The sequence below is a fragment of the Diadema antillarum genome, unplaced genomic scaffold (assembly GCF_040938485.1).
Source record: "Diadema antillarum isolate AM-2024a unplaced genomic scaffold, OU_Dant_1.0 scf00000082, whole genome shotgun sequence".
NCBI lineage: Eukaryota > Metazoa > Echinodermata > Echinoidea > Diadematoida > Diadematidae > Diadema > Diadema antillarum.
This window is the reverse complement of record NW_027270971.1, coordinates 1,397,390-1,419,905: the sequence shown is the minus strand read 5'-3', so window position 1 is coordinate 1,419,905 and position 22,516 is coordinate 1,397,390. Positions and strand designations below refer to the sequence as shown.

The following is a 22,516-nucleotide window of genomic DNA, read 5'->3' as shown; positions in this document are numbered from 1 at the left end:
TAAAGATATATTTGTTTTTGTATTATATATGTTTGTATATTGCATAGCATTGACTGTTCACACAATGATATGGTCAGACTTTATCCATGTCATTGTGATATACATGTATATGCCCCTAATTGCTAGAATCATAGTCGAGAAAGCTTTTGTGTATATTTCACATCTTATTTTCAATCCTAAACACAATTGGTCCTAAATTTTGGACCTACTAGGGTAATCCAAGTTGCCGTCCATATTTGCACGTCATGTAAATTTATAGGGTAAAAATTGGAAATCTGATGCAGAAGTTCTTTTTCATTGTTTTATATCCTTCAGGACAAATTCAGTAATCATCATTGAAATTTCTGGCAAGACCAGCACCCCGACCAAGAGACTGGTAGCAGAGGAGTATGACATCAAGATGGAGACCACACCCCAGATGTACGACTCTCCGGTCTCATCCATCATCTTCCAGTGTCAGACACAATGGAAGGATTCCCTGGGGGTCATCCAGCAGCTCTTCAAGTCACGGATGCTCTGTGATTTCACCCTCAAGTGTGGAAGATCCTCATTCACGTGTCACAGGCTGGTGCTGGCGGCATGCAGCCCATACTTCCGAGCCATGTTCACATCGGAGATGGTGGAGAGCCGCCAAAGCAGCCTGGAGGTAAAGGACATTGATGAGAGGTCTCTGGAGGCCCTTGTAGAGTTCATGTACACCTCAAAGATTGTGCTCAACGTTGACAACGTCCAGAAGGTGCTCTTTGCTGCATCCTTGTTGCAGATGGATGTGGTGGCGGCGGCATGCAGTGACTTCATGAAGTCGCACCTGCACCCTTCCAACTGCCTTGGGGTCAGGACCTTTGCTGACCAGCATGGCTGCACCACCCTGTCAGGGGCTGCGGACTCCTACACCTACGAACACTTCCTGGAGGTGGTCAGCCAGGATGAGTTCTTCGTGATTGACGTGCAGCACCTCCTGACTCTGATCGGCTCGTCAGACATTGTGATTGAGCAGGAGAGCCAGGTGTACGATGCTGTGATGCGATGGGTCAAACATGACCTGCCGAACAGGCAGAAACACCTCCCAGAACTCATGGCAAAGGTGAGCCTGATGTGTCTGTATATCAGCCATTAACCCATTGAGGATTTATGACAAATGTATCCAGAAGAGTTGCCATGTGTAGGCCTTATGGCAAAGTCAATGTGGGTGAGACTGCTAAACACCAATAGGGGTTCTGACATTGCACTTGCAGTGAACACAGTAATTCAAAAGTGTACAGCATTTGTCAAGTTAACACCGTTATGGAAACTGTGATTTGGTATGCGTGGTATATCTAATATTTTGCTATCTATCACAAAAAATATCTATCATGAAATCTCTCTCAGAAAGAAAAGATGGCCTGATGTCTTCTTTTTGAGTTTATGTACAGTTTTCCCTATAAATACAGCAGGAAATTACAGTCTGGGATGATTGCTGTGGCTCAAGAGAAAAGTATTGCTTTATCATTTCAGCTGAAAATTTCTCACTATCAGATGTATAGAGAGAGAGAGAGAGAGAAGGGAAAGAGGAGGAGGAGGGAGATAATGAAGGAGACAAAGAAGGAAAGAGAGTTGAAGATGGAGAAATGGAGAAAGAGACAAGAGAAATTGAGAGGGGGAGGGTTGATGAAAGGGAAGAGAGACAGGTGGTTGACTGCAACCCTGAACTATGTGACTCCTCATTCATGTACAATTGAGGAATGGGAGCAGCTATAAGGTTTGGCATTCAGCATTTTTTTTTTCTGTGACATTCCAGCCAGAAATTGACAGTACACTGACTGAACTTCCTTTGACCCCCGCCTTTCTTGCTGTGTTTGTGGGTGTTTTCCATCACCGTCATACAACATAATGATGATGTTTGGCAAGTGCAGTGATCAAAAACGAATTCTTTTAATATAGTTCTTGACATCTTGATAGCCCCCGTAGATGAAATAGGGATCTCTGCCAAGTATTGTTGCATGTTTTAAAGTTTGTTGCACTTCGGGAGTTGGATTTAAGTCATTTTGACACAAGCCATTATCATTATTATTTTTTTTTTATATTCTAGTTCAGTCAGGAAATATGACAACAGGTATATCACGTGGCATACTACGTGGTACTATCTGGAGTTGTTTACATCCAAGTCCTGGATAACTTAAGACTGATATCTCAATAACGGGGACATTTTTGCCATATTCCTTCTCTGCCAAGTTGGATACTGACACCAAGGGGGAGGGGAATGGAGGAAAAGAGAAGAAAATATGCATTCATGGAAAGTACTGATCAAATTCTTTACCCCTGACATGTCATACTTCATTGTGGGGTAGTGAGTTTATGCCACAACTTGTGTGCTCCCCCCCCCCCCCAAGAAAAACCCAAATAACATAAAATGGTTTAAAAAATAACATGGGAATGAATTTCGCTCTACTTTCCTGCCATGATACACCAACAATATAGGACAATCACAAAACCCCAACACATAAAAAAGACCCATAGCAAAAACAAAAATAAAACAAAACCCACCAACAACCCAAAACAAAAACTTCTTTGAATTTCTGCGTACATGTACAGTGTAGATAATCACTGTGGTACACCGTGTATTTGTCCTTGAAGATTGGACAAATTTCAGGATTGGTCGAGAGCAAGTCTCCCATTTATTTTTTAAGTCAAATTGAGATTTTCTGACATTTCTTTTTAGTACATACATATACCTAGTATTCTAGATGTGTTAACACTTATTATAATCCCTTCTACTTTGAACACAAAAATGCCATTGCGTCACATGACTGTGCCAGTTCAAAGACTGTAAGTTCAGTTCAACCTCGAGAGTAGTCAAATGTTGAATAATCACAAGTGCAATGGCCCAAGATTTCTCATGAGGTGGAAGATGAGATCCTCTATTCAATTTGGCAAGGTCAAGTTGAATAGTGTCTCATCTTTCACTGAATGCGACATTGCATGAGTGAAGACTACTCGCTATTTGTTCTTATGAAACACCTTGGATGTTAATGACCTGCCAAGATCTGAACCAAGTACCATCTTGAATGACAACCATTTCTCAGGAAATTTGATTGAATGCAACAGTGAAAGCAAGCAAGGGTTTACACGATGAGCTGGAGGTGTTGAATCAGAATGATATGGTTGCTCAATATCTGTCAACTTGCATGCTGTGCTTATAGCATCTCTGAATTGCCTATTTTGATGAAATGTTTAGATTAAGATATGACCACAAATTTGTATTAAATGGTGTCAGTATTTGGGACAGTTTTTAAAGCTGAAATTAATTCTGAAATCCTGCCCTATGTATGCTCCCATGACCGGGTTGACCCAGTAGCTCCTCAGTTATGATTTTATGTTCTCTCCTATTTCTTCTTCGTTCAATACAGTTGTAAGTAATTTGTACCAATTAACTTCATAGTCCCTTTTATTGCACATTCTGGCAAATACTACTGTAATAATGATTGCTGGTGGAGAGTGAGTCATAGCAGGTGGTTGGATTTAAAGAATCTTACTTTTAATCTTAAGAATCTTACAATATCAATAAAGCTGATACACATTGGCATATTGAAGTCTGAGAAAAAAAAAAGTCCTTTAAAAAAATGTTACAACATGTCTCGTGGTCTGTGATAAACATTCCCTGACACAGGTGCGCCTCCCCATGGTTCCAGCCAAGTTCCTCATGGAGGTGGTGGAGCGGGAGGAGCTGATCAAAAAGAGCCACGCCTGCAGGGACCTGGTAGACGAGGCCAAGAACTACCACCTGTCCATCAACAAGCTGGTCCAGGACCTGCCCGCTGCAAACCTGGTCAAGGATAGCCGCAGGCTGGTGTCCAGAAAGAGCACTGCAGGTACAGTAGACATGGTCGATTTTTTGTTGTTGCTGTTGTTGTTGTCTTTTTTTTTGGGTGGTTGACATGGCAATTGGTTGTTAACAGCTTTGGCTGTTGTTTTGGCCTTAGCTTCCCTCCTTAGTTGGTCTCTGCTCTTGTCCACCACTTAGCTGCAGACCTGTAGGGTTACTTATTCGGAGGAATGCCCTGTTCACCCGTTGGATAAAATGTTGTTGCATGCATGCACTAGATTGTTTTGATTTCATTCCTGTTCTATCTCCACGCTTAATAACATGAATATATTTTTGTGTCTTGGATATAATTGTGTGTTGCAAACAGCTATTACATGGATTTCCTTCAATTTATTTCTTTTATTTTATTATATTTTATTTATTTATTTTTTTTTTTTTGGGGGGGGAGTCATACTCCCTTTTCCTCGTGATTTTTTTTTTTCAGTTTCAATTTCAGTTTGGTTGTGCTTGTGCATTTTTTTCAACATTCCACAGTACAAAATAACAAAATAGATTTATATTTCAACATTTCTGACAGCAGAACACAATGTAAACAGAACTTGCAAATTTATCATCAACAAACACTCATCAATATCAGATGAAAGGAATGTCTATGAAGTAAAGATTCTTTCAATTTCCCTCCTCCCATGCTATCCAATTTGCGCACCCCTCTGTTGTTCAAATTTCCTCTTCCTTCTCTCTGTCATTTCAAGTTGATCCAATCATTTTTTCTCTCTGACACTTTTCTCTACTCTTTTTTCCCTCTCACATATTTGCTTTTCTTTCTGCCTCACTTCTTGACATTGAAATGCATGCATCACTTTCTATGATTTTTCTCTTCATTTATTATGGGTTATTCTGTCAACGATATGTCACCTACTTTCATTTCCTGTCATTTGTGTGCGTCAAGTCATCCGTCCTTGTTTGTCCTAGGTGTCTGCAATCAGGGCATTCATTCCCTCCTTTCCTGTTTCTCTTGTGTTCTACCTTGTTGGCAAGTGTCTGTAAGGAATCTCTCACTCTCTGGGGGCCTCTTGTTTAAAAGTTATGCCCTGAGTGGGGAAAATATTTATAAGCAGTCGTCAATCATTCAACTGACAGACTGTAACCCAGGGGTTAGAGGCGAATGGTCTCCAACCATCAAGTTCTTGTGAACAAATGATAAATGCAACAGTTAACTTTCTATTCGAAGAAAAAGTTGGATATTAAAAAGGTGTTACGACCTTCGACTACCAGGAAGTTATACTTGACACAGTGTCCTGTGTTTGTCGGAAAACAACATTGTGGTCATATTATCATTGTGAGTTTGCTGTGCATTGCAAGTTATTTCGTTCATCACTGTCAAATGTCATACATTACATGTATTTCACCTTGAATGTACCTATGTATTTTCTTTTAAATTCTGTTGAGGAATGATCAAACATTAGTGAACTTTGAATAGCCATTAATTCACTTGGTAAGTCCATTATTATGATAGTCTTTTGTTGTGAATGGCCAGAAATAAATAGGAAAATCTTTGAGAGGGGTAAATGTCAATCCATGGTCATTGGTCAAGATCAATTAACATCATTTTAAAGTGTAAACAAGATTAGATAATAGTGATTGTGAGAGAAGCATTAAGCATCCTAGTCAACTGCTCTCTGCAGTTAAATCTTTTTTATTCTGCCATTTATCCACTTCAACTTGGCTTTCAGGTTCCTTACTGTTAAACAGATGTGCTGCATATAAAATGGCAGTTCTTCTAAAATAGAAAGTGTTGTGCATGGCTACTCAGTTTTGACTAAAAGGCCTCTCCTACAGGACCACTTAAAGCATCAAGAACAAAAACATGTATCAAAACTAGTCCTTTCATTAATCAAGTCTTTGTGTCGGCCCTTATAAGGTCTGGGAAACCACTCAAAGTATACATAATGGATAGTTTCATGTATCGGTTATCTCAGGCCAAGGCCACTTTGAATTTATAATGAAAATTATGTTTACAAGTATAGTACAGCCATTTAATGGCTGTATGATATTTTAAAGGTACAGTACTTGCTCTTCTTTGAATATTTTAGCCTTGTAAAATGTATGTAGCTCTTTTTATGGAGGGGGATGGATAGGGTTTGGGTAAGTAGATTTTAACAATTTCTTCAGGAAGAACAGTTTATAACAAAACCTCTGCAAGGAGACTTGTGCAATCTTCTATGGTGGCATTGAAATTAATGGCTGAACTTAAGTTATGGGACAGTAAAAAACAAAACTGAACAGGTAGACAAGGCCTAGTGTAGGCAGTGGAAGTTCCACATAAATTGTTTCTTTGCATGGTCATGGACTATTAGTTGAGATTGATGGTCATAACAAGGACCTTCGTAAACTCCTTGGTCATACTTTATGACCAGCCATACACCCAGCATTTTGCTGCATATCATCACTTCATAAAAATTCATATACAACCGTATACAGATACAATATACCCAAGGTTCTAGCAGGAGTACACAAGGTGTAGTATCAATTTTCTGTTCTGTGGTTGTCGGCCACACAGGAGTAAGCACTACACTAAACAATAACAAACAATGCAAGCAAAAGAAGTTATTGGACTGCCCACTGTTAATACCAAAACTTTTTTTTTCTCCGTTGGTTGATGATTTGAGCTTTCTCCTATAACTTGTCATATAAAATTCTCAGTGACTTAGATTTGAGTGCATTAATGAAAACCCTTTCTTATGTGTGGAAGTGTACATTTGTGCACACAGTCAGAATTTTGCCCAATCGATGTCTGTGGTGGCACAGGGCAGATAGGTCACTCATCAAGCCAAGTCATTCCCTGGGAAAACTTTCTACATCTGGTTCCTTGCAGACATGTTAATGAGGTTTTTTTTTGGTGTGTGTGTGTGTGTGTGTGTGTGTGTGTGTGTGTGTGTATGCGCATTTCCGTGTAAATGCCATGGAGTAGGCAAAAATTTATGTTGTCTTTTGTCTGGCTTTTTAACATATTTTCTCTCTTGCCTAGATCACTGCTTCCTTCAGTGCATGATCTCCAAATTACGTCTTTACAATGTATGTTTACCATTTGGTTAAAGGACAAGTTCACCTTCATAGACATGTGGGTTGAGTGAATGCAGCAATATTACTAGTAGTAGAACACATCAGTGAGAGTTCGAGGAAAATTGGACAATCCGTTCAAAAATTATGAGTTTTTGAAGTTTCTGCTCAGTCACGGCTGGATGAGAAGACTACTATAGCTTGTGATGTCATATGAGTACAACTATATAAAGAAAGTATAAAGAAAATTCAAGATATTCTCACTTTTCTCACATAATAGAAGAACACTCGACTTCTCTCTTTCAGAAGTCAGGGGGAATAATATTACCCCTAACATAAGTCAGTAACAAGTCGAGGAAATGTGCACTTTATTCAAAAAGTCAAGTGTTGTGAAATTCTCTTTTTATTTTCCTTATATTGTTGTACACATGTGACATCATACACTGTAGTAGTCTTCTCCTCCAGCAGTGATTGCACAAATATTTTAAAAATTCATAACTTTTGAACGGGTTGTCAGATTTTCCCCAAACTTTCACCGATGTGTTCTACTAACATTGTTACCTTCACTCAATCCACATGTATATGAAGATGAACTTGTCCTTTAAAAACACATCTTCCCAAGTTAAGAAAAAAAAAAGAAAAACCACAACTGACAACAACAGTGGCAGGAACAGCATAGTTCTGTCAACAAAATCCCCACTGTTGATTCTTAAGCTCTCTTCCAGTAACCTATTAAAGATTTAGAAAAAAAAAATCAACCAATTTGGTATCACTTTTAAGTAATAATAACAACCAATATTTATATAGTGCTGTTCCTGTACAGACTCAAAGTGCTAGATCAATTTCAACAAAATACAAGAGATCAACAATATTTACTAAATAAAACAAAAGATAGAAAACAAACAAAACAAAACAAACAAGCAATGACTTTAAACTTGTCAGATCACTAGCAGTGGAATAAGTCGGAGCTACAATAAGTATAGGAAAGTTTTATTTTTGGAACAAATAAGTTTTCAACAGCTTTTTATAATTTTTCTTTGTTAACTGCTGATTTGATATTTGGGGGGAGACTGTTCCAGGATTGTGGGGCTGCGACACTTCAGGCTCTCTAGTGCAGTGCACACTCAAGTGACATGTCATTTCGTGTTGTTGCGAGCCAGCTTGTACTGTATGCCGTTTATCATATTGGGCTATAGCTGCAAAGTGATGCAGAGGATAATATGAGAATAGGGATGTCTTCAGGAAATGTTTTATGTTCTAGATGGTCCCTTGGGTCACTTTCTCCTGAACATGTGTTGATTGGGGGTCACTTGGGAATCACCTGCTTGTGTGGAGGGAGCAGCGTTTGTTGTGATTTATCGCACAGCAGTGTTTATGCCTCGTGCAAAGCATCCATCCAATTTTTTCAGGAAATGACGTCAGTATGTACGGAGCACAGGAAGTGAAGTGATTTTCTTCAAAGTCATATTTTTTGCTGTCATCATTTTCTCATCCCCCTCAAAGAAAAAAAAAAAGATGGATAAAAACCAGAGGGAAGTTGAAGCACATCAAAATACATAAATCCATTGTTCCCACATGTGGTTTTAACCTCAGGTCTGTTATTGCCAATTTCAGGTGAATTATCATCTGTCAGTGATTTCTTGGTGTTTGCAAACTGTAAAATGGCAGATCCGCATTGATGCAGCTTCTCCTCTTCAGTTTGCGACCACAGATTTCCAGACGTCTGAAATGTGACTCTTGGCAGACATGGAATATGCAGACGAATGACGAACATGACCTCATGTGTTTCAATTTGATTTTGACCAGAAAATCCTCATAAGTCCTCATAAATTGAAAGGAAGTGAAAATCATATTGCATTTGGTTGAAAGCAGGAAGTGCATACGTTGTAAGATTCTGAGAAGAAGGAAGGCACAAGTTGTCTGCTTGTTTTTTCCCCAGACTATTGAAAGACTTTTACATGAGTCTCAGCTTCTTTTCTATCATCTCCTCCCCTGCCCCTCAATCATTCCTCCTACCAACCCCCCCCCCCCCCCCCCTGTTGGAAATGCTACACTGTTAATTCAATGCATCAAACTTCATCTAAAAATTCCCTTGGATGAGTTTGAATTTTTAAGCAAAATCTTTAGACAAGCAATACAAAGTGGAATGCTTCTGTGATGTCCAGTGAATAGGTGTGACTAGCCGGGAGAAGACACGATGCACTGATTATGTATGTACATATTGTACGGTAGTGTTCTTGTGACCATTTGGAAGTTGAAATTGTTTGGGAAAAGCTTGCACCCTTAGCCTTCATCATGGTCAGACACAAGTATTCCAAGGCTACTCAAAAATTAAACATTGAAAGTACAAAGTAAATCACCACATTTTCAGACAACATTTTTTTGCACATGCTGAAATTTCAGCTGACACTACAGGAATTTTATGCGGTTTGGTTCATTTTTCAAAATATTGACAATGTCATTTGTGTGAGTAATTAGTTTGTGGGTTTCTGCTGCTTCAGACTCCATGCCATTACCAGGAGTATTTTACTCCAGTTTGCTTCATGATCAAATAAAGCAAGTGGCATGACTACTATATTTGTTTTGGATTTATGTAATGGTAGATATTCGGTCTCTTCCCTAGGTGTTCTGTTTGTCGTTGGAGGTCGCGGTGCGTCAGGAGATCCCTTCAAGTCCAGCGAGTGCTATGATCTCCGTAACAACCGCTGGATACCCGTAACGGAGATGAGCACGAAGCGTCGGCATGTTGGTGTCACGGCAACCAGCGGTAAGTCAGCGTCTCCGTGTTCCAATTCATGGACGCTCTCCTTGCACACAGGGTTTCCATACTGCTTCACTAATTAGGAGCTTTTAAGTCGTCATCATTCCACTTGTATCTGAATGTTTATATTGGTAGCGTGCATGATGTCAGTCAGAGCCCATGGCGAATGCACTAGTCATTGCCAGATTTATCTGGGCTGTCATATCCTTGAGGAAATCCAGTATATATGTCGGAATTATGATCGGATAAGGAAGGAGGTACATATGATTCTACTTCTCCAAGTGTCATGTCACACCTGCATACAGGGCGCAATGATTGAAATAGAAAAAACAAACACACCACACATCTACTTTTAGCTCCTCACGGAAGTCACTGTTGTGTTCACGGTGGGTTTATACAGAGTTCAGTGTGTAGGAAGGAATAAAGGGGAAAAACTGGTATTGAATTGTCAATATTTTGTTCATACAGAGTCAAGGTTAGGTGACAAGTCATTCACAGGTTAGTTGTCGTTGGAAGTAAATACAGATGATATTGTGTCTTTATAGCACAGTTTCTTTTTATATCTCCCATTCTGTCTTCTACGGGGAATGACTCTGTTGAATACCATCTGTGCCACTGCTGAAAAGCGTTGGAACAGTTTCAAGTTGTATACACTTACTTCGTGGGCAGCTCTCTTTGTTTAAAACGGGTACTCCGGGTTCATAACATTTCCATGACCTCCCATGTCCCTGTTTACACAGGTTGTCAGCAACTCTGACTGTGCACATCTTTATGAATATCATAAATGGAAGCTGATAGGCCAAAAAATGACAAGCCTGCAGTATGATGGGATGTAGATGGCTTGATGGATAACGTGAGAGTGAAATGAGATATGGAAAGGAACCCTTCTTACTGTAGCTGGTATGTGAGTGCTGAAGTTTACCCCTGCTAAATAACCAAAGCTAACTTCCTCTCAGTCTAGTTCATCAGACATGACTATTTCTTCAGTCATTAATTTTTCTTGTTCAAACTGGCATAAGTTTTGTAAGTCATTTTTTTCCCAGCATGAGACATACAAATTGTATGTGTGCTGGTGTTCAATAAGGTGACAAATAGACATTCATCATACAGTGTATGTTTGATGTTCCACTTGTGTGACTTTGAACAAACCCAGATCTATACCATTATATGCCATGAATGCTTCCCAGAAAAGTATCTGAATTCCAGTTTTGAGATGTAATTAACATGTATACCACAAATAGTGATTACCATTCGATTTAATAGCCTACTTTTGAACCCTCCCATGAATTCATTATTGTTTGCTTTTGCACAGTACAATTCCATATTTTTAAGAAAAGGCAAGTATTATGGGAACAGTGTGTGCATACTAGTGGACATGTATTTGTAGTTTTGTCTTTCCTCACCTATGAAATTTGAAAAGAAAATTGTAAATACATTGTAGCTTAAAAAATCTTGGTGATGAACTTAGTATTCTCTCAGTTGATATGAAAATAACTGAAACTTAAATCATTAGCTAGTGTGAAAATCATGTACCGTACCATGAAACAACTCTGTGGGAAATCATCATCTTTTTCAGGCGGTGGAGTAATTTTCTGTCTCTTGTGTATGCATAATATGCGTTTGTGCTGGATACATCTTTCATACTGTACAATAGCAAAAGCTGTCATTTGCGAACCCATTCAAGAGGTGCCAACAAGAAAATGGCTCATTCTTGCAAGTAACAACATGGAATAGATGTATCACAACATTTGATTTATGCTCACAGTATATAACATCAGTCTAAACTACACTCCTTTCTTATCGAGTGATTGTATGCATTCAAAGCTGTTCATAGTGGAATGACGAGGCTCTCTGGTATTTACGTGTATATATAAAATGCCATCTTCAAACAACTTTGGTAGAGTTTTTGAACTGCTAATTAAGAGGACAATGACCTTTATTAATGATGGATGACATGATTTAAAGGGTGTGTACAGTTCTGGTTGAGGTGAGGATCTACAGCCGTAGCATTTAATGTTTTGCGAGATATTCAGAAACCACTCTATGAGATGTCAAAGAGCATGCAATTTTAAGGGGTACGGTATCAAGAGTTTATTTGATGAAAATCGGTTTTGGAATGGCTGAGATATCCAAAAACGAGGTGAAACAAAAAGATCCTAATAAAAGGCGTGGCCTGTCACCTTTTATTGTTATCGCTTTTTTTGGATATCTCAGCCATTTGAAAACCAATTTTCATCAAATAAACGTTGAATCCTTCTGAGAATTGCATGCTCTTTCATATTTCATAAGAGGTTTCTCATTATCTCACTTAGGAATGTTGAAAACATGAATACCCACCTCAACCAGTACTGTGCAGTCCCTTTAACATTGGTATCTCTGTGAACCTGTATATTGTCTAACTCTGCATATAATATTCCAATAAAAAGGCTTGGATTGCAATATTTGCCAAAGCAGTAATTGATACATATTAAAAGTATACCATCAGTACTTGACAATGATATGGATATGCCCCTCCCCCACCAGGATGCTTGTATTGGAGGGTAATGCCTGCAAGAAATCATCTGTATTGTTCGTATATTTGCTCTTTATCACTTCATATAGTAGTTGATTGTTTTCATTGTGTTTGGGTTTTTGCTTCCCTTATGCAGAAGGCCATATATTTGCTGTCGGTGGATTTGATGGCAGGGAACACCTCAACAGTGTAGAAAAGTTTGAGCCTCATGCAAACAAGTGGGTTCATCTTCCATCCATGAAAAGGCCAAGGTGAGTTCAATGATCTGCAAAACAATAGATACGTGTGTGTGACATTGCGTGGGAATGTGAAGACATAGCCCGGCAGTCATTGATTTAATGATGATCTGACGCGGCTAATATTTCATTGAATCAAGAAACGATTGTGTCTTGCTACCTCTATCTTGGCTGACTGCCAGTTTTGAAGAAACAATGAAAAGAGAGAGAAAGACAGAAAACTTTTGCCATATGCCTCATCCGTCTACCTCTTGTTCTGGGGAGTGACGACATATTGCAATAATATGATGCAGTTTTGTGTTTTGATCCACGATGATGGAGATTAGATTGTCATTGATTCATAGACAATGAAAATATGCTTTCATCATTTGGTAGCAACATTCTAGTCAATATTCTAGCCATCTACACTTCCAGCTCTTGTTCTATAAAACTTTTAGACATGGAGCAGTGAAGGAAGTTATGTATTTTGTTAAAATTGCATTTAGAGACATGTAACAATGTACAGGACATATTTTTCTAGCCCACATATTCCTGTGATTATCAGCGATAACTTGAAAAGTTGAAATAGAAGTCTGTGGTTTTCCATACTTTCACTGCAAATATCATCTTTACAGTGTCATGATACAACATCAGTGCACAGTGTAGATTGCTTGTGTGTACTTTGTTAACCATGCAAATCAATGGGCCGAATAACAAACGTAGTATTACTGTTTTGTTGTTAATCTCAGTACTCATGCTCTCTCCATATCTATTTGTTGAAATATTGCAATTCTTATTATGGCTTTCAATTATCAGGAGAGGACTTGGTGTCACGCAACTTGGCTCGCCAATCTACGCCATCGGGGGACTTGACGATAATGTCTGCTTCAACGATGTCGAGCGCTACGACCACAGCACAACCACGTGGAGTTCTGCCGCGCCCATGAACTGTGCGAGAGGAGGCGTTGCAGTGGCAGTTCTCAATGGACTCATTTATGCAGGTACCGTAGGCTCATGTGGAATCATGTCTTGCTCTTTCCTTCCAAGTTTGATGAGATTTTGTGCATACTACATGATTCACAAATCTACAATGTATTACATTGAAGACTGAATCCTGACTCATTGCAGGCTTTGTTGAAGGAGGCAACTCCCTGTATTCTACATTCTACAAGAATTGTGTGAAGGAGGGGTTATAGGGTCTTTGTAGGTGGTTTTGGCAAATATGAAAGACGAAAATGGGAAAGAAAACTTGAAGAGAAGATGATGTGAGAAAGCCATTTGTTTACTCAAAGCTGAACTATATAAAGTATTAGATGCTGAGATTTGGAGCTGATGACTTCGGGTGTGTTCGAGTGCTCTCCTAAGTGAGCCAAACCATTCCAATCCCGCGCCAGAGGAGCGCTCGAACACTCCTGAGGTGTACTGTACCGAACTGAACCGAGCCAAAGGTGGACCACTTCCCGATGTGCTCCTAAAGGATACCAGAAGTGTACCAAAACCTTGCATGTGAGAATGCGCGTATCATGCACATATGTCATAATGCAGAGTTCATTCTCTTTGTTCGGGACATCTGTAAGTAGTTTAAGCATGCCAGGTGAATGACCCTCTTGCTACAGAATGTGTGACCCCCTCTACAAATAACTCATGAGGTACACTTCTCCACAGAGGGCGTGAACGCTCCAAATCTGGCTCAATACAGTTTGGTATGCCTTGGTTGAGTTCACTTTGGTTCGCTTTAGAGCGCTCAAATGCACCCTTTGTTCAACAAGTTTCCAGATAGAGACTTTGTGGCTGTGTTTAATAACAGACAGAGTGGAGAAGCAGAAAGGCACTGAAGGGTACCACTGGACAAGGACTCTGTTTTTGTAATATGACAGATATGCTACTCATGAACAATGTACATGGTGTATCACAACTATTTTCATCTAAAAAAGTCTTACAAACTGCACAAAAGAGACAACACATGTGCAAGCTTTTGCTGGGTTGTATTCTGTGATGATACATCACTTGATGCAATTGATGTATAACGTAGAGCTAAATTTTGCTGGTCCCTGCATGCTCCTAGTCACAAGCATGCATGATACTCTTGATATTTATGCCTATTTAAAACTGTGCCTACAGTACTGCATGTATGCCTAGCTATTATTGATACAGTGAACCCGATGATCTAGCAATTAAACTAAAGTGATAAACAATTAACATATGCTTGTTATTGAAAAGCACAAGCAAACAAAATTTGCACATGGATTTATAAATACACTCATTAAATCCCTTTAACACCATTAATTGTTTCTTGTTTTTATTATGTAAGAAAGAGATCATAGCCATGTTACTGATATTTCTGTGGCAAGTATTATTAACCCGTTGAGGAGGAGGCCTGAGTATGCGTGTTGTAGCAAAAATTCCTTCATCCTCAATGGGTTAAAGAAACAATAGATGAACAAAAGACTTTCATACCTTGGCAGTCCCCCTAAACATATTTTTTGTTTTTCCTGGTAATTATTAAACCATCTTTGCTTAGAAGCAGTAATGCTCAGTCTCTCCAAAACAGCATCCCAGGGTTTAACTTCTTTTAATTTTCTGCAAACTAAAAAAAAAAAGTCGGTCATATCATTTTCTCATCATTTGGTCTCAGTCTATGATAGCCATGCATATCATGCCTGGTAAGCTATTTCACCCCCAGGGAATGTAACTGATCTTTTACATGTAAGTGTCATAAAGTATTTAAGCACAAAAAGGCACCTACAAGACAAAGGTAATCATATAGCATTCATTATTTAGATGAAATTCTATATAGCTGTTGTATTTATCACTTGTTCTGTAAATGGGTAGGATAGCTCAGACAATAAAGAAGTGAAGAGGATGAGTAATGGATATTATGTAGTTTCGGTACCCTGGGTAACTTCTTGTCTGTAGGGTTTCTTTGAAAACTGAAATTGATAGCAACTGCCATGCCTTGTAGAGAGGACAATTGCTGGCCATGTAATCAATTTCGCTGGTAGTACTGATACGTCGGTCTATCATCTTCTGTGTGTGCCGATATTGAAATTTATGGTCAACACTCACACATTTCCCTCTCTCTACCCTCCTTTCCTTCTTTCTTTCTCTCTCTCTCTCTCCTGATGTGGCACCCCTTGTACTGCTATAAAGCATGGAATACAAATTGCAAAACTAAGGATTAGATAATGTAATTGCCAGTTCGAAACTGTAGAATCTCCCCGATTCTATTGAAGATTCTGTTGAACCGATATATTTCTTTATGCCTTGATAAGAAAACATAAAAGTCCTCCTGATTTGGGCATTAATTTTGCCTACTAATATGCACAATGCACATAATATATCCCTGCTTGCTCCACGGAACCTCCCGCAGTGTGATATGTTAATGTTGGCAGCCATGTGATTGACATGTTTCTGTTTTTCTTCCACTGATCCCATTTGCGTTTGCTAGTCGGAGGTAACGATGGCTCTTGCACCCTCAACTCCTGTGAGCGCTATGACCCCCACCTGGACAAGTGGACCATCATTGCACCCATGCAGACAAGGAGGGCAGGGGGTGGGGCGGCGGTCCATAATGGATACCTGTACGCCATAGGTAAGCACCTCCCTGTTCTGTCAAAAGATGTTGCATATTTGAGCGATGAATCATTTAAAGGTAAAAGGCAGTATCCATTGATTTCTCTTGTGAATACATTGTTGGATATACACAAAGATCTCTTTCTAGTGATGATCCAAAGTTGACCCAAAGAGAACTTTTCGCAATTTCAAAGTAAGATATTCTAGTGCATGCTGCTTGCAGAATGCAGCAAATTTATGGTACCCCTTTATTTAGGATTGTGGGGAACAGAGGTTGTAACATTTATGATAGGCTTGTGCCAAATTATATTTCTTCGCATCATTGTACATAATGTTTGAAGTTCTTTGTCCATTGAAAAGTTTATTTTGTTTTCCTTGTTATACTCATTGAAGGCAATTTTACATTCTAAGCCATTGAGGATGGACTGATTTTGCTACAACACGCATTTCCCATAGACACTTGCCCGAGTATACTCCGGACTCGTTCTCAACGGGTTAATATATCCTGTGAATTATTTATATTTGATTGCTAATTACAATTTAGAAATCAGTTAATCACAAATTGCAATCAATCAGTTCTTGAATGACTCTTACAATGAAAACAAAACAAAACAAAACAACAACAACAACAACATCATCAACAACAACAACAATAACAACAACAACAATCAACAACAACAAATCAACAGTAGAACTCCTATTTAAAGGTCCAGTTTACCTTTGGGAGCAGTGATTTGATAAATGTTCAAGATATCACATTTGATGCATATGAGTAGGTTTGTTGTACCATAAAACATCCTACCATATAAAATGTTCTCAATAAAGCCTAAAATGTAAGGAGATATAAGTATTTTTCTTAATAAACCGTAACTGTAGACGGTTTAATCTATTAACATTTTTATTATAACTATTGTTCACATTTTGTACATTTAAGAATACTTAACATCAATTTTACTCATTCAAATTTTTACAGTGGTTGTTTCTATCCCTATCTCACATTTTAGAACTATTTTAAAGCACTAATGCTGGGTTTTTGTTTCATCTGCAAATGGTAAATTATGCCTTTAAGGTGTCAGAGTTCTGCAGATGATGACAACCCATGCACAAAGTAGGAAAGTAACGTTAGACACGGTTTTGTCCTCTCTTGCATTCCCAAGGCGGTTTCGACCACAGCTCTCCCCTGAGTACTGTGGAGCGGTACAACCCTGAGAAGGACAAGTGGACCTGCATGAAGCCCATGTCTTCCAGCCGGGGCGGTGTAGGCGTGGCTGTTCTAGGGGGGAAGATCTACGCCGTTGGAGGTCACAACGGCTCCAACTATCTCACTTCGGTGGAGTGCTACGACCCTGAAACCGACAGGTAAAGTCTTCAGCTTTCATTCTTATCATGCTTTCTCAGTTCAGACATATCACAGGATGTTTTGTCTCGTATGAAACAATCACTGTTTATGAGTTCAGGTAGATCAGCTGAGACAATATTGTGTGTTACCATGTTCTGTCTGCTCAAAAACAGAACACTCTGTTTTGAAAAGATAAAATATGAATGAATAGAAAAATATCCTGTGTATGAAACGTCCACGGCTGCGTGTATCATCTTTCCCATGTTTAAAGCAGGTTGCCATACCTACTGGGAAACAAAACATGTTTGCAAAGGCCTTTCGGATCACGTTTCTTGAGTTGTTGCATTTATCGTCTCTATTGTGAGTTGTGATGAAGGCCTCGTCACTGCGCAGCTCCAATGCACTGTTTGACCCGGGGAGCAGAGGTCATGTAGTTGGCATGGGTAGGCCCAAGCTATAAACATGTTTCAAAACGGCTTAGCATTTATCATCTCTGCGGAAACACATTTCTCACCCAAACTCTTTTCAGTGTTTCAGAAAGGCGTTTCCAGCCCCATGATCAAAATAGCTGTGCATTTAGTGTCTGTTAAAAATCTCCCTGAAGGTCGTTGGGCAACCTGAATTCTTTGCCAGAAGTGAGATAATACAACACACCCCATGTCTCATGCACATGAAATATTCTGCTTCACTTCTCACAAAGAGCATGGTGCAATCCTAATAATTTGTTCTGTGTCACACACAATAATCTTGGGGATGGGCAAACGATATTGATAGTCATGTGGTTCATCGTTAGTGACTGATATAACAGCCTGCAAACTGTTGGCAGACACAGCTCTACACCTAGGAGTATCTTTGAACCAGAATAAGCATTTGTGGATGAAAAGAGAAGTAACAGATGAAGAAGTGCATAAACAGCGATGCTTTTGTAAAGTGTATGAGTGCTCTATTTCAGTCAGAACTCCACAACAACTGCTTTAGCTATATTGAATAAATTTTTAGAACAGCATGTCAATTGAATGCTCATCCTTTTTGCAAAAAATTAAAAGGATAATTCTTTCATTATGTGTTTACTGTGGTTTGCTTGCAGCTGGTCGAGTGTGTGCGACATTGCGATGTGCCGGGCCGGGGCTGGGGTCGCCGTGTGTCCCTGCCAGGTCTCTTCCCTGAAAGAGGTCGTCCGAACGAACATGGTCAGCTGCGTCTGACAGCCCTGCAGAGAGAAAGACTCATTCGATGTTCGCTATGCAATGTCTTCACAGATTTTGTGTTGAAAAGGGACCAAATTTGGATGATGTGCCTTATTCTTCCTGATGCAGCAGAGAGACTGTGCAGATGGTATCCAAGAGGAGCTGAGAAGGTTTATTCCAGGCCCAGTATCCTAGGGACAAGGTCGACCATACTCGAGTCTCAGATGTATTAAAATATTAATCAAGAACACAACTCTTTCATGTTTTAATACGCTGGTGAATAACCTAGACTTAACACCAGGCTTCAGCTTGGTTTTAAGGTTAAAAAAAAAATGATTTAGACATAGCTTCAAAGTGAGGGAAATATAATTTAATAATCAATAACATGCAATGTAATTTACCAGCTGAAGGAAAAATTTCCACAATTTTCAGGGGTGATTCACTGCAAATACTGAATTATTTGAGAAGTGTATGATAAAAGTATAAAGGCTTCAAACCTCAATGGAATCTCTCTTCTTTTGCAAGTGTTGCTTACAGTTGTATGTCAACAGAAATCTTAGCATTGGTCACAAGAAACTTTAAAATGGCAAAGAGACTGCCAGGAAGACTAGTACCAGGAGAATACTTTCCATATTTCTCTATGAATACTTCTTGAAAATAGATCTGAAATATGTTTGACCTGTCTTTTGGTGGAAAAGGAATCAACTCGTCATTTCTTGGGTGGTAAGGTCATTAATAGTGTGCCTACTGAGGATGATAAAGGTGTTGACACCATATAATTTATGAGCAGCACACAGTCAATGCCCATGTCAGTCTCACTGGGTATGTGGATCTTGGAGTGCTCATCTCCTTCTAAATTGACATCGCTAATTAGAAAATTAATGCCAGTGGAGGAAAGCTATCCCTTTGACATTTTCACAATGTTCACTGAACCTGCTTTACAACAGTATGCATGAAGTTGAGGATAACGCTAAATTGGTTGAATCATGGCATAACTGTAGTGTGTTGTAACACATGCTCATGGAGAGTGTCAGTACAAGTACACCTTTGATCAAATTATTCTGTCATTGACCAATGAAAAAGACAACTTGCTGCATTGTGATATGCATGAAATATGTCCAAGTGCCTTGTTTCAATCTAACCAAATCTCATCACATATCATATTAATATAGACATGTACATTTGTAACCTATACTTGTGTCTGTACACTAAAGTGATAGGTAATCGATTGATTGGTTAGTGCAGGAAATAGTAACACATACCTCTTTGCGCAGTTTTAACATGCTGAAGATATAACAAATTGTGTGACAATGTTTGCTCTAAAAGAACAAATCTTTTTTTGTCCAGAAACTGGACTGTATATTCCATAATCAATTCATGCTTGGAACCTCCCCACATATACGGTACTGGGAGAAAGTTACGTTCATCAGCATTTCTAGCAGAAGAGATTACGTGATATTTGCCTGACGGTTCACACACACACAAACGCTCACACAAATGACATGGACTCCATGCTTTACTACAAAGCTTTCTGCTGGTATTCACTCACCAACATCAAGTCTTTGCAATGATCAGTTCAATTATTTGTGAATCGGTCATAGCCCTCAAGTTTTCACCCAATTTTGTTTGAACGTTGCAACAAGCACTACCAAAGCTTACACACTGTAGCACTCATGTGCACCACCTCTCTCTGAGAAGGTAAGAAATACAAAGCATTCCATGAACTTTGACCTACCTGTGTGTCATATTCCAGCCAATCTCAATATGACATGTGTACTATTTGAAGAAAGTTTTGACATTTCAACAGGAATCTTAATGTGACAATTTTTGTGATGCAAAGATAAGAGTATGGAGAAGCTGAAGTGTGTATCTGAAACTGAAATCATGTGACTTGGAACCTGTGTGACACAAAAGAATGGATGCAAAAACAGAGATAGCTTGGATGTATGTGATACACATAAATCTGTCTTAATTATAAATGTACTGAATGCGTAAATGTATTTAATGCAGTGAGAGCTCTGATTTAGCCATATACGATCCCAGTGTGTTTTACTTGTGTTGTAGATTTTGTGTCCACCCCAATGCCTTGCATGTGAGAACGGCAACCTAGTTCAGATGCTAAGACAGTGCATTCACTATTACTGTCCTCAGTCTTCCTTTCTGATTGCAGTTACTTTCTATTCTTTCTTTTTTATTTCTATGCCATATCAGTTTTTGTGTTGCATCTATACTCTCTTGTAGTGGGTAACTATGATAGAGTCAGGGCCTAAAGTCTTATGTTCTGTATGAGCTGAAATTTTTGTGGTAGTTTCATTTTTGCAAATTTCAAAAATTAGCTTTTCAACCATAAAAATACTGCATGAATATTGAAACGTGAAATTAACAACAACAACAACAACCAAAGAAATTAGTACAGTACTTGGATTTTCAAATGTAGAACACCCTACTTGTTAAAGTACAGTGCGGAGAATGGACGAATAAAAGATTCAGTAGATGAATTTTTGTTTGTCACTCATTCTTATCTATTTTGCAAAAATTGAAGGTACAATCACTAGACCCTTACAACTGCAAGATTAACAACATGCTAAAATGTCTGGCAAGTCGTAATTTGCAAAAATATCTATTCCCTAAAATTTTAGCTTGTAGAGTATACCTTGTACCTTTTAGATCAGGGAAAAGGCTGTCACCTTGAGCATGGCCTGTAGAGACAGTAGTGGTCATTTTCAGTGGCCACTTTTGGAAGGAGACAGTCAGACTGACCGGTCTAGACAAGTGGTCATTGGATACAGATTGATATAATATATAAAAGCTTTTTGCAAGCAGATAGATGGTGGTTACAGGCCAATACTTGTCGAGATACATCGAGCTATTGTTTTTATGTGATGAAGGATGTGTTGAACCTCCTGGTGCTTACAGTGACCATCATGCCAAATAACTCATCTTGTATGGTCCTCTTTCTTTTTGTGTCTCCTTGATCATTTCAGGCTCTTACTGTAGGAGGACAGTGACAAAAATGACATCAAGACCTTTAATACCAAACTACATTATCATAAAGTCACAGATACCACGTTTTTGTGGCTAAATGCTTTGCATTTCTACTAGAATTCTTATAATTCATTGCTATAATTCATCTGAGCACAATCTTGGTCATATTCCATTGTCATCTCTATTGCAAAATATCAAAAGCCTTGAAGTTAAGCTGAATTCATAACCAATCCTAAAATTGTGAACACATTTTATAAAATAAAATTTGATGTATCTGCGCCCAATTCCCATTTTTTCCCCTGATTTTGTTCAGATTTAATTAATTAAACCAGGTATAGCTAATCTTTCCTCCAGGTATTGGCTACCCAGTGAAGTTTGGAGTTGCCAATTGAATTATGATATGACAATTTCCACAGTATAATTACCTGAGGACTTGATCGTCCCTGTGCATGCTGTATGTGTAAAGCAGGTTATCATTTATCGTCTATGCAATTTGTTTTGTAAAAAGTGAGGTCGTCTGTACATATTGTACATATATATAATATGATTATGTATATATTAAGCCGGACGATATGTCCAATGCAAAAGACCTGAAATGCATTATGTAATCAATAGCATATACGCAGAAGCAAATTGCAATATTCAAGAGTTGACAAATTCTGCTCTGTATCTATTGTTTAGGTAGCACTAACTACGTTTTTGAGTGTGTGAATGAATAATTTTTAACCTGTAAGCCAATGTGAACAATGGACTACAGTGTACATGTTTAAAAAGATTTAGTTGCTTCTGTTGATGGCAGCTCCAGTGTAGTTTACCAAATTTGTTTCATCCAAATGTAGGTAATTAATTGACCTCGGAGGTAGAACAGAATTTACTTACACTTTGGAAAATTGATTCCTAATCTGAACGCATATAACTTGATATGTCAATATTAATGAACACACTGTGATTTTGCAGAAATGTTTTACCAAATTTGTCACCTGTGTGTCCAGGCCTGTGAGATATGTTAAAAACAGCATTTCTGTCCTTGACGTAAGGTTAAAATTTGTTCATGTATTTCACCTGTAACAATCATGCACATG

The 22,516-nt window shown here is 38.7% G+C and overlaps 1 protein-coding gene across 2 annotated transcripts in view; it reads left to right on the top strand.

Annotated features, from left to right (window-relative positions):
• The window catches only part of LOC139717773 (kelch-like protein 8), a 35,930-nt gene extending 17,376 nt beyond the window's left edge, over positions 1 to 18,554 (top strand). For both annotated transcript variants that reach the window (XM_071629274.1, XM_071629275.1), the window contains 8 exons: positions 316 to 1,084; positions 3,647 to 3,848; positions 9,486 to 9,629; positions 12,272 to 12,386; positions 13,167 to 13,351; positions 15,799 to 15,942; positions 17,081 to 17,282; positions 18,350 to 18,554. In XM_071629274.1, the coding sequence (XP_071485375.1) occupies positions 316 to 1,084; positions 3,647 to 3,848; positions 9,486 to 9,629; positions 12,272 to 12,386; positions 13,167 to 13,351; positions 15,799 to 15,942; positions 17,081 to 17,282; positions 18,350 to 18,467 (1,879 nt within the window). In that variant the 3' untranslated portion in view covers positions 18,468 to 18,554. The remainder of the gene's footprint in view (positions 1 to 315; positions 1,085 to 3,646; positions 3,849 to 9,485; positions 9,630 to 12,271; positions 12,387 to 13,166; positions 13,352 to 15,798; positions 15,943 to 17,080; positions 17,283 to 18,349) is intronic.
• The last annotated feature ends 3,962 nt before the right edge of the window (positions 18,555 to 22,516 follow it).